The sequence below is a fragment of the Nilaparvata lugens genome, chromosome 10 (genome assembly GCF_014356525.2).
Source record: "Nilaparvata lugens isolate BPH chromosome 10, ASM1435652v1, whole genome shotgun sequence".
Taxonomy (NCBI): Eukaryota; Metazoa; Arthropoda; class Insecta; order Hemiptera; family Delphacidae; genus Nilaparvata; species Nilaparvata lugens.
The window spans coordinates 16,522,727-16,536,461 of record NC_052513.1 but is presented as its reverse complement, the minus strand read 5'-3'; the positions used below and the strand labels follow the sequence as shown (position 1 = coordinate 16,536,461).

The window sequence follows — 13,735 nt, the reverse complement described above, 5'->3', positions numbered from 1 at the left end:
AATAACCTCTTTCCAAATTCAACAAAACTTTTCTAAGTTAAATGGTATATGGCATCGACAAATTTTGTTATTAATTCTTACTTTTAAAATTTCTTATCTATGATTAACAATAGCAGAAGTTTTGCAGCAATCCAGCAAATGCTTGTCAATTGGTCATGGATGAAGATTACTGAATCCCAGAGATTCTGGATTTAAAAAAATATTTATCTATTGCAGCTTAATATTTGAGAGTGCAAAGTTAGATTTTATATTATTTTGTTGACCTGCGTCTTAGAGAAACAATAGCGTGGTGTGGTGGTCTTACGCTATCGTTTATCTATGCCTGCGTGGTGTGGTGGTCTGATTTTGTAAATTTGCGCTTTTGCTGGTTGTGGGTTTGAATCCCGCCGATAGGCAAGGTGTTTTATCATCTCAACGATAACCCATGCACAAGAAAAATATATATTTATCGCCTTTATTAAAAAAAAATCAAAGAGCGGAGTAAGTATTTAAGTATACCGAATTAAGGGGAGACACAGTATTGGGTTTATCCTGTTGATTCTCTCCCAAACATTAATTTGATATAATGACATGAATAAATAAATTACGGAATTCTCAAATTTGATGATGGATGTCTATTTGTACTCGAAATAATGTTTATATTAAGTAAGAATTCTGTCATTCTTTTTAAAAATTTACTTGAATGTTATATTTTCTGGTTTAGAATAACCGTTCATCACAACGTTGTTTTAAACTTCCCGCTTTCAAGAAGAAGATAAAATTTTAAACATTTATCAACTTATTTGCTGGATAAAGAGAATGTAATCTTGAATAGTACTTTTTCAAAATTATTTTGAAAAATATAATTCCGTTTAGTATTTTATTAAATTAGTATTTTCTAATTGGTATTCCTTAAATTTCTCTTTATCTATTATGTTGGCTAAAATGATTGTGAATCAGTCAAGTTGTTGATGTTGATCGAATTTGAGGTTACAGTTAACTTTAGTGATTGTTTATACTTTGTATGCTTGTAAAACTAATTTATTATTTAAAACAACTAATTATCAGTAAATACTCAGTTTAATGTGTGCAAACATTGTTTTGATAAGTAACGTAATAAATCGTTGGAGTACATAACCTGTTTGATTTGTCTACTGTGATTTAGGTTGGGTGGGGTCAATGCATAACGTTTTTCCCTTTTCAAGAACTAAAATGTTGTTTCTAAATTTAGTTTTTGTTTCAGCTTTAGTTTCAGTTGGTAAGTTTTTTAGTTATTATTATAAATATTCCAAATTGTCTCTATTGAAATTACAAGATATTCTTATGGTGCACTCTATTCCTTTCAGGGACAAACCAACCAATTACCTACTAAGGTTAATTTTTGAGATCTGTCTTAATAATCTTAAAAACTATGCTCAATTGAGAATATTTTATTTACAATTAAATCGATTTGATTTATTATTATTGGTCTTCCATGTATAGAATACATTTATGATAATACGGCACACAGAATTTTTCATATAAAGGACTGTCCTAACTTGACAACCACTCATTTCTAAAACTGAAGCTGGTAAACTTTAGTTGTTTCTTATATTTGATTGATCGATTGTTATTCTAACATGGCTATTTCTAAGAATATTTATTATTTTCATACAGCCTTCCTATTATTAACTATTGATTGTTTTCATCCCTTTTCAAAAATTTATTTTCTTTTCAGCGAATTGCCTGGAATGTTATGTATGTGATCAACAGGATGACAACTCAGGAAAATGTAAACAAACAATTCAGACGTGTGAACAGGAACATGATATGTGTCTAACTGAAATAGTTTGGGGAAGTAAGTAACTTATCATTTTATTACCCATAAAATACTGTAGAACAGAACGTTAGGTTATGTGACATAGGCCAATTAGTTACAACGTTACAATACATTTTTTAAATAGATTAACAGTCTGGAATCGGACAGACAAATGAAGAAGAACCACAGCATGTTCATTCTTAATATTGGTAAAATGTATTTTTAAATCATAAAAAGGTTTCATGATAAATATAAATAGGCTAAAGAATTTGTTTTTAGCTATTATAAAATATGATTTTTATAATCTGGGTTCAATGGATACTCTTATAGCTGAAGTAACCAATTATTGGTAACCAAGTCCTTTGCCGCCCGCATAGAAATATTTTTTTGGTAAATGTTATGAATATAAATTATAGATGACCAACTATTGTAATACACCATTCTCATAATTTGGGCTCAACAATGTAATAACGCTCTCAGCGGAGGAAAACATTGTAGGTAACCAAGTCGTTTGCGCTCTCAGAGAGGAAATAATATTTCATATTCTGATATATTATGGAGACATAATATTATTATGTCTCCAGCTATCAATACCATTTTCATACTTTGGGCTCAAGAATTACGCTGACAGTGGAGGGAAAAATTTTAGGAAAGCAGGTGCTTTGCCTTCGTCCCTTATTCCCTTCTTCCCTTACTTCATTAGTCCCTTCGTCTCTTAATCCTTCGATCTTTTCGTCCCTTATTCCCTGAATTTCTCAATCCCTTATTCCCCAAGTCCCTTACTCCCTTATTCCTTAATCCCTCAGCCTTTTATTCCCTTAGTCCCTCAATCCCTTATTCATTTAGTCCCTTGATCCCTTATCTCCCTCAATCCCTTCGTTCCTTTTTCCCTTCCCAGCAAATGCTAGGATTTTAGTCAACTGTATAATCTTATTTGTTAAAAAACACAATACTAGTAGTTCTGTGAACAGTAGACCGCACGCAATATTCTCATCCACAAGTACCTGATTGAAACTATAGACTTTAAGGAAATACAGAGATAGACTGGCTTCTCCACACATCTGTACAATCACTTGTCAGCTGATTTATGATGAATAATTATTCTATAGTCTGATTCATACTCCATTGGCGTATGAAGAAGGCTCCTTTTTCCTTTTATATTATCCTTGAAATGCAAAATTCCCAAAAACCTTGTATATGCGTCGACGCGCAATTAAAAAAGGAACATACCTGTCAAATTTCATGAAAATCTATTACCGCGTTTCGCCGTAAATGCGCAACATTTAAACATTAAGAAAAATGCCAAACCGTCGACTTGAATCTTAGACCTCACTTCGCTCGGTCAATAAGAACATGAAGTACCCGTTATTTAAAATATTACAAAAGAACAACTAGTTTCGGCCTTTTTAATCTTATTTGTATAACTACAACCAATGACTAGTTGCTAGTCACTAGTATGCCTTGAATAAAGAGATTGATTGACTGTACTTGTTTTAGCAAAACTAACTTGTTTGTACTGTTTGCAGCAATCCCATTCTGGTCGCAGGGTGCACAAAAGCAATACTTTGTGTCGAAGCAGTGCGCCACCAAGCAGCAGTGCGCGAAAACACGAAACCGGTTCATGGCAACCTGTTCGCACATCTGGTATGAGGACTGGAAGTGCGCCGACTGTTGTGCCGGCGATAGGTGCAACTACTATGCCATTGTAAGTGTAAATTCAGCTATTTTTCATCTGGTTTCCCATTGAGTACGTTCTGGGAACAGGGTCAATTGTTCCAGTCTCAATTTACCTGTAAAAAGTTCCGCATTTTGACAGTAAATGTTCCAAAATCCAGTTACCGGTAAATAAATACTGTGACCGCGGTGCATTCACAATAATTGTGTTCATGGGAGGTTGCGGTGCATGTACGGCTTCGGCGAAGTGAGCAGTAACCAGAAACCACGTGACTGGTGCACCACTACTTGCTCCCATCGAACGAAAATCGAATTCTGGTTCACATTTTTTGGCGCGAACTTTTGAAATTAATCTTTTACAGAGCGGAGTTGACAAAATAATAAAGGTGCTATCATTATAATCATTACAGTTATTGTTTATTATTATTAAATCAATAATAATTATTAATTTATAATTTGAAGAAATAATATTTCAAAATTTTTTATACAAACTTGTCCAAGCCAATATTATTTCTTATCTAGGTTGCAACATACCTTATCAAAAATGTAATGTTGGCTACATCAGGTGAATACTACCATTTTAGACCTATATTATCTTATCACAACAAAGCTGGAGTATTGATTAGTTATTATAAAGCACTAGGCTATTCATTTTTTTCCTTATAAAGTTTTTCTAATAATTAATGATGGCTCTTGCTGTCATCAATGAAAATTTGACTACTTTTTCTATGCAATTAGTGTTAATGAATAACATGTTTCATGGAATATTAGCAAAATGTTAATAATTGAAGTTTCTTGATTCATGTCTACTATCCAGACATTTATCTGGATAGATTCTGGCCTAGGAATAAATTAACAAAATATAGTTATTCCGACTAATAGATAAACACATCTTAGAACAGTAGAATAGTCGATAAAGCTAAAAAATAATAAACTTACCAGCCAATAATGAATGAATTTCTTGCTTTTCGACTATTCTGTATTTTAGTTCCATCAATGGAATTAAATACTTCGTACGCCTCATCCTTTTTTAGTCTATAGATTCTGGATGTGAGGACATAACCTAACAGAACAGCAGACAATCAAAGCTTTAACTCTTGACCAATAAGAAGCGTTGATCCCGGTACCGGTTTTGTGGAACATACTTTTCGAGCGGTGCAAGTGAGCATGTACGCGGTGCAAGTGAGCTTGCACCACTCCATTCTGTTCCAAGATGGCGACCGGTATCTGAACTGTCAAAAGCTCCCACCGAACGCATTTCTGTGTCCTTGGTCGAAATCGTACATGTACCGCAACCTCCCATGAACACAATCAATATACCACATCGAAGAGCTCTCATTGGTCGATAGGATCAACCGTCTGCTCATGTGCAGATAGCTTGTTGTTGGTCTTGCACAGCATAGCCACAGAATACAACCAACTAATCAACAAAATAATGTTTGATAAACATTCGTAAAATGATTTCTCCTTTATATTATATTTTAAAATGATAGAGTGGATGAAGTGCACACCAACTCTCTAGAAGGTAACTTTGTACAGCAGCCTTTGCTCATTTACTACACCAGTAAACGAAACACTTTGGTGAAAAATTTGTTAGACATGTGACTTGGTACAATCTACCACTGGAACTGGAGCAGTTTACCAGTTACCATGTTCCCAAAACCGTACCCATTGTTCAGTACACTATTTTCATTTAGAAAGAAGCAGCCTACCCAATAGCATCATAGTGTTCTTTAGAGAGTTCCACGTTATAATGACAGTGGAGAAGGATAGTAGAACAGCGTTGCCAATTCTCTGCCGTGTTAACACCAATTTAATCAAATACTGCCATTATAACGTGGACCTCACTATAGATCTATATTGAATTAAAACTAGTGATATTGGTATCCAAATAGTAGCATCATAGTGTTCTGGTGTAAATGAAAGAAACGTAAATGGTGATTAGAAGAAAATATAAATTTCCTTATATTGTTTCTGTAATTTCATAAATTTAATTAATATATAAACTTTGTTTAGTCCAAAATGAATAAACCGTATTTAGGAATTATTTGGGATAAGAAATTTTCATTGAATGTTGTCAATGTCTAAGATTAATAATAGATAGTACTTTGGATTAATAAAATGTGCTCAGTGAGTGAACAAATTAATAAATAAATTTATGAATGAAATAATTTCAATGATCAATTTCTTGTGAAAATTCAACTTGACATACTGACCCAAATCCTGTTGTAGGCAATTCATGAAATACCTTATTGTCTATATCAGAAAACATTCTACTTGAAGTTTTTGCAATGCGAGCTTTTTTTAGGAAAAAATTGTGATTCAGCTATTTGTAATAATTATTCTGTGAAGATCGTATTGTTTTCATAGAATCAATCATGAAAAAAATTATTAATTCACAAAATGAGTCAATTTTAAATCCAATGATCGCTGTTTCCTTTGACAAAGCATACGCTTTTTCCTGGTTTTATATGATTTGTATGAAGTTTCCCTGATTCCTTTCATTGTTCATCATTGCAGGATAATCTTATGGAATCAATAGCATCAAAGAGACTAGATCAAAGTAGTTATTTTCTAGTTTAAAACAGTTCAAAACTAAGATTAAATATAATGTTGATTAATTATATTTTTACTTTGTTAAATAGTAAAAATATAATTTTTTAAATTCCGTTGCCAAGGATATGGCAACGTTACTGAGATAGAAAACGATAGCAATATCTGCTTTGTTGAATGATATTCAAGGATAGCAACACCAATGTTGAGGCTGTTTGATACACTTTTTTTATTAAAAATGGATAATCATTTTCAATATAATTGTTAAGATCATTATGAGAGTGAGAAAAAGTGGCGACTGAAATTTTTAAGTGGTCTAATAAGCGAGTTATGGGTTGTTCAAGTGCTAAATCCTTTTTCTTTCCAGATCATAAACGGTTTCGAATTTTCCATTGGAGTTTTTTTATACATTCAGCATATCATTGGCTTTGCTCTAATATACGTTCTTTCGCAATTAATGCCAAAATAAACAAGTTATCGAATTTACAGAAAATTTTTTTTTTTATGAACGATATGGGGAATAAAATGTTTTAGTTTAGAAAGATACATTTTTTGAATTTTCAAGAAGTTCTGTTAATATAGTCCAAACCGTTTATGATTTGGAAAGAAAACGGAGTTAGCACTTCAACAACCCATAACTCGCTTATTAGACCACTTAAAAACTTCAGTCGCCACTTTTTCTTACTATTATAATGATCTTAATAGTTGTATTGAAAAATATTATCCAATTTAAAAAAAGTGTACCGAACTGCCTTAATCAAATACTGCTATTACAACGTGTCTTCCTCACTATAGGAAGATGATACAAGAATGATAGACAAGGATAGCAACACCAATCAAATACTCCCATTATAACGTAAACCTCACTGCAGATGCCTGAATTATTACCATGTTTTAAAATATTATTATAATTTTCTGTTGTTTATAGATGGGAGCAGCAAGTACAAGATCCAACATTTATTTGATGGGAATTGGTCTGCTATTCATCATCGGAGGTTGGCGATTGCTATGATTTGAAAAACAGTTTCACATTTCACAACCTGACGTCTAATGTCACAGTGGTCTTACCATTTGTGCCTTGTCTAGTATTAGCATAGTTTTAAACTTATTCATTCTCAGCTTATCATCATAGTGTTCTTCTAATTTTAATCTATTCATAACCATTTTTAAAACACTGTTGCACAAAAGCCGGTAAAATTTTAATCGTAAATAATTTTACAAGAACCAACATACATAAAAGATTTTTTTGATAGTAAAAAATACAAAAAATTATGTTAGGGCATTTAAGAAGCAGATACTGCGATTTTACCGGTCAATAGCATATCTTTAATTCACAAGTGGGATAAGCAAAAATGCGGTACTGCGTTTTTCTCTAGTATAAACCACCAACATTTCATTCCAATACTTAAGAAGAAGCAAAGAATACTTGAGAATACTTTAGTAAAAATGCAGTACTAAGTTTTTCCTTAGTATAAACCACCAAAATTATACCAACACCTTGGAAAAAATGCAGTACAGTCAATTAATTTTTGTTTGTTGAAACAGAATTGATATAATTATATCATAGAGAAAGGCAAACTTTATCATCACTGATGAATCTTTTCTTCATAGGTTACACACTGTCAGTTACTGCAAATATCATATGGTCGCCTCTAATATACTAAGCAAGAACGCAGTAAGTGATATTCCTAAGAAAGAACGCAGTATCTGAGCTGTAGATACTGCGTTCTTCCTTAGTAAATTGTAAATACTGCGTTTTTGCTTAGTAGGGCAGTATATTATGTACAACTATATTGAGCGTCTAAACTCCTGCTTAGGATCGTTGATATTATAAATAGATATTGATATTAATCATTTCATGAATAATTGATACGAAGTGACACTGAAACATATTTCTATTTTACTTATTATATTGAAACATATTTTTATCTGACACATTTTATTGGCCGTATTTTTATACATGCATTTTATGTATCTATACATAAATAAAACAAATATGCAGAAACGCCTTCATTGATTAGCAAAGTAAGTTACTCAAGTTATTTATCTCAAGTAATAAATTGACGTTGCAATTTTTTGTTGTAATGGAATATCCTTCTACAAACATATCACTCCATGAGACAGATTTGCTATTTGATACAAAGACGATATTATACTAGAAATTTGACAGTTAAATAACAATGGTGTTTTTGAATATAGTTGAATAGAATGTAGATAGATAAATCAGTGTTATACAATGCTCTAACCATTTGACAATTACATAACACTAGTGATTTTAAATATAGTTGAATGAAATGTTGATAAATAAATCAGTGTTTTACAATGTTCTTAGTAATGAATGAGGTTTTGAGAGATTACAATGTTTACATTTGAATTCATTAAAAAATAATATTTAGATATGTAGTATTATTATCTTCATTTAGGGCAACTTATTTCCTCAATGGAGTCTAGAATAGTATTTTTGAAATAATAGCATGCAATTGCATCTGTATAATTTCTGTCCACTTGTTACATACTTTCAACTTATATACATTTTTCGTTTTGCCTTATATTTTTGTGCCTTTTTGCTAGCTTTATACGGATTTATCTAGACGCCTTCGTATCATTCCACTTTCTATTACAACTCAAAGGTCCGGTTGCACAAAAGCCGGTTAAATTTGAACCGTGATTAATTTGTCGAGAATCAGAGAAGGCCTTTTTGAATAGACGGCTTTACTGATTGGTTCTCGTGGAATTAATCACGATTAAAATTTAACCGGTTTGTGTGCAACCGGCATTAAAACCAATGATGGAGTTTCAATCACCTTGCACAAGCGTGTTCTAATATATTAAATAGATGTAAGTTTAGAATAATTTGTTACTTTTGTAGATAATATTTTATATTTGAAATTGGACATTTAATATAGAAAGATTTTTAAAACATCATTCAACTAAGTTGGCGGTTGATTTATCTCAAATACTGTTGACAAGAGTGTATTGTTTAAAATTATATACTTTTGAGAGTGTTAATAATTAATGCAAGTATTAAGTGGAAAAACAGAAATTAATATTAATGTTCATGTGTGTTTTTTATTACAGCTATTTTTTATTGTTTTCTAGATTTATAATACATTGTTAAACTTATAGGTTATAGTTCTTACTCCGTCCATTTGTGATTTCACTATTATGTTATAAATATTATAAACATAATTTCTTCCTTTCTAATGTCATTTTGAATCTTTATATTTAAAAAAAATGTATTCAAACCATCAGTATTTCTCTATAAAATTATATTTCAATTTTATATAAATGTTTTTTTTATAGATTTTTCCTGGCTGCGCCTTTTTTATAATCTTTTGTATCACTTTTTATTTATATTTTCCGTCCCTTATTTTTCAATAGAGAACGTTTTTGAGTGCTATATCTTTATTGTCGTATTAAATGTTAGTTGTACTGTATAACTTCAGACCATTAACTGGTTTGTAGTTTAAGCTTGTGTATTATGGCCTCATTTTCTAAAAATTATATAATTAATAAATTGTATTTTTCTATGTCAATTTCTTCTTTTTTATAAAATCCTCTACGTTTATTCAGTGAAATATAGTTGAGTAGGCCTACAGTCATAGAGAAATATAATCATTTCGTCTTTGGTTTAATAAGGTAGGATACATCGTTCATTATTGTGCTGTAAATATCTTTGTTCAATCATAGAAAAGGTTGATATTGTACTGTAGCTGCGTAAATACAGCCGATCTTTTGAATGAACTGTCGTCTACTAAAGGTCAGCATAATAGTAAGAAAATGTTAACCAGTTTAAAAATAATCTTAAAAGCTTCCTCACAACAAGACCATAAATAATAGTCTAAAAGAGTAAATACTTTGAAGAAAGAATTTCACCACACCGACACCAGGAACCATGAAAAAGAAATTGAGCTCTACTATGATGAATAATGATCTAAATTTATGTTTGAAAAGATCTTATATTCATGTATATGAATCTATGGATCAAATAAATGAATTATTATTAATCTGACGACCACGGCGCAAACGCGCTTCCAGTAGGAGAACTTCTCAAGTATCAAGATTAATTCTGTCCTGTCGTGTCGGCAAGATATCGGTATAAAAACGACTAATGGCCGTTTGGGTTGGTGTATCGACAATGCTAATAATTTTTAATTATGTAAACAGCTACTATCATCAAAAGCTAATGGAGTTGAAAGCAGATAAAGGTCGGGAAAATTTTACTATGTTACTTTGAGTTGTTATCCATTGCATGCAATTAATAATCCACTCGACAGCTGATTTATAATGAATAATCCGATAGTCTGATTTTTACAGTAATATTGGTTTATGAAGGAAGCTCCTTTTTCCTTTATATATGGTTAAAATGCAAAATTTCCAAAAACCTTTGTAATGAAAAACCTCTGCATTCTAGGCTTTATTGATCAGTAATGAATTCATAACAGATTCAAAATTAGAATAAATAGTTCAACATCTGATAACAGAAACATAAGAAGAAAACACTAGTCATATGATGATTCAATATCATCACATTCTTCCCGTCTTTAGGAATTCAATGAATAGTCTTTCAAATAAGAAGGCATTTTGCGCTCTCTATAAGATCTTCGCAGGGTGCCATCAGGAGGCTCTTCTTCATCACTGAGGGGGAATCCTGTATTTGTTTCATCTTGATTTTCATGATGATTTTCTTGATTGTTCTCAGGCTCTGCGTGATCACTAAGGCTTGATCCTGCATTTGTATCATCTTGATTTTTATCGTTATCTTCTTGAATGCTCTCTTCTCCTAGAGGGGCAAGGTTTTTCAACGATACAGTTGTCTCTCTTCCATCACTAAGCCGTACCTTGGCATATTGTGGGTTGATTTGAAGAATATCCACCTCCTCGACTAATGGATCGAATTTACTTCTTCGTATAGGTTACTTCGTATACTTTCATTAGGACTTTGTTTGAAGGGGCAAGCCAGGTTGGAAGTGCTATACCATTAGATGATTGTCTATAGTGTCGGAACATCCTATCATGTGGCGTCTCATTAGTAGCCGTGCACAATAGGGATCGAATAGAATGTAGAGAATCTGGGAGCACAGATTCCCAATCAGATACATCCAAATTTCTATGCTTCAATGTAAGAGACACTGTGCGCCAAATTGTACCATTTTCTCGTTCGATTTGGCCATTTCCTGGTGCGTTATAAGGTGATGACATGGAAGTGGCTACTCCTCGATTATGAAGGAATTCCTGCAGCTCTCTGGATTTGAAAGAGGTTCCATTGTCAGTATGTACATAAGAAGGTAAACCAAATGTGGTAAACAAGTTCACAAGGCACTGAATTACAGTTGATGAATTCATATTCGGACAAGGGTACGCAAACGGAAACCTAGAGTACTCATCAATTATTGTCAACAAATATTTGTTTTTAGTTTTTGATGGAAGAGGACCCTTGAAGTCCACGCTTAATCTTTCAAATTGATGTGTCGCCTTTATGAGAGTAGATTTCAATTTCTTGAAAAATTGAGGTTTTATGGCATTACATGTTTGACATGAAGAAGTCATTTTTCTGACATCCTCAACTGAATAGGGTAAATTATGAGTTCTTACCCAATGAATCATTCTGGTCACTCCAGGGTGACACAAGTCACAGTGTATAGGGAGTGTAATTTATCGGTTTGAGTTGCATTACACACTCTGGAAAGTGCATCTGCTACTTGGTTGTCCTTTCCTGGTCTGTAAATTATTTCGTTATTGTAGCATGACATCTCCAATCGCCATCGTTGTATTTTTTCATTTTTTATTTTATTTTGATGAGTCATATCTAACATGAATGATACAGAGCGCTGGTCAGTGATAATTTTGAAGAATCTTCCAAGTAAGAAATGTCTCCACTTTTTAAGAGCACACACAATAGCAAAAGCCTCTTTTTCAATGGATGAATGTTTACGCTCACTATCATTCAGCTTCTGAGAAAAGAATGCTACTGGACGTCCACACTGTGATAGGACAGCTGAAATTGAAAAATCAGATGCATCTGTTTCAACCACAAAAGGTTCAAAGTCGTCAATTGTACTAACTACTGCCTTAGAAATCTCAGTTTTGAGTTGATTGAAGTCAGCTATAGCTTCAGAAGTCAAAGGAAAGGTCTTTGCTGTAAGAAGCCGTTTAGCTTTATCTGAATAATTGGATATCCATTTGGAATAGTGTGCAAACATTCCAATTGTTCGCTCAAGAGCCTTTCTATTATCCGGGGGTGGAAGATTGAGCAATGGTTTCAGACGTTCAGGGTCAGGAGAAATTGTCCCATTTTCAATTTTATAGCCAAGCAAGCTTATTGAAGTAAGTGAATATTTGCTTTTTTCTGTATTGATTGTAAAATTATATTTTTGTACTGCATCTAAGAATTTTTTGAGATTCAAATCATGTTCCTTCTGATTCTTACCACATATTGTCACATCATCCAGGTATGCATACGTTTTTTCAAGTTTTTCATTATTAATAACATTATCAATGACTCGCTGAAAAGTGGGTACACCATCTGTCAGACCAAAAGCAAGCCTTCGAATTGATACAAACGGCCACATGCCTCAAATGCAGTGAAAGGTCGATCTTTTTCTCGTAGGGGTACCTGGTGGTAAGCGCTTTTCAAGTCAATAGTGGTGAATACAGATTTTTTTTGAGACCTTAGAAACAATATCTTCAAGACTAGGGAGGGGATATGCGTCAATATGTGTGTATCGGTTAATAGTTTGAGAATAGTCTATTACCATTCGCTTTTTATGATTTTCGTTATTCACTAAAAATGCTTGAGCTCTCCAGGGAGACCTGCTTTCTTTAATAATTCCATCAGCTAGCAGTTTCTCAATTTCTTTCTCCATGAAACTAGTGTCTTCAAGAGAATGCTTTCGGGATTTAGTAATTATAGGTTTAATGTCTCCAGTTAAAAACTCAAAAAGTGGTGGAGGTTCTATCTTTGCTGGAGCCAGATAATTGATTTTATGTCGCTGACGACCACAAAAATAACATTTTTGAAAACTTGAGCTTCCAGTTTTTACAGCTGACAAATTTGTTTCTTTACATGAATTTTCTGAAGAATTATTTGAAGTGGCATTAAGAGTTATTTCAGAAGAGAAAGAAGCTGATTGATTTCTGGCAGATTTCAAGGCACTTGCTTTTTCAATAGCTTCATCAAGAGTTAGCTTGTCAAACTCCAAAAGTCTCAGTCTTATCTGATGAGAGCTGAGGCCCCGGATAAATGAATCACAAATGTATGTTTTCCTATGAGTTTTAGAATCAACATCTGCAAAACCCACAATTCTTACTCAGTTGTTGTAAAGCTTGGTTATATTGGTCAATTGTCTCATCTGAAGACTGTTTTCTAGTTGCCAATTTATGTCTAGCGAATATTTCATTTAGGCTATTGGTTTTACATATGCAGATTTTAGTGCGTCAATAGCCGAAGTATATGAATTTTTGTCAGCAATTGTTTGATAAACAGAATGAGATAGAAAGTTGGTAAGCAACCGCAACTTACTTTCATCATCAATGTCTTCTTTGTCAAAAGATGCGATGAAATTCTCAAAAGTCTTTAGCCAGAAGTTCCATTCTTGTAGAGCTGTTGGAGAATTCGGGTCACCATCAAACTTGTCTGGTTTCAAAAATTTGTCCATCGTAACGCGAATTTTCAGTTTTCGTTTCCAGAAAAGATTTGAAGATTATACATTTGTTGTTGAATAGAAATTG

At 32.7% G+C, this 13,735-nt stretch overlaps 1 protein-coding gene across 1 annotated transcript; it reads left to right on the top strand.

Moving 5' to 3' along the window:
- The first annotated feature begins 932 nt into the window (after positions 1 to 932).
- LOC111054121 lies at positions 933 to 8,403 on the top strand. Its single transcript, XM_022341123.2, has 4 exons — positions 933 to 1,237; positions 1,697 to 1,816; positions 3,304 to 3,482; positions 6,933 to 8,403. Exons 1-4 carry the CDS (start codon positions 1,159 to 1,161, stop codon positions 7,014 to 7,016), a joined length of 462 nt encoding a protein of 153 aa, XP_022196815.2. The 5' UTR covers positions 933 to 1,158; the 3' UTR covers positions 7,017 to 8,403.
- The last annotated feature ends 5,332 nt before the right edge of the window (positions 8,404 to 13,735 follow it).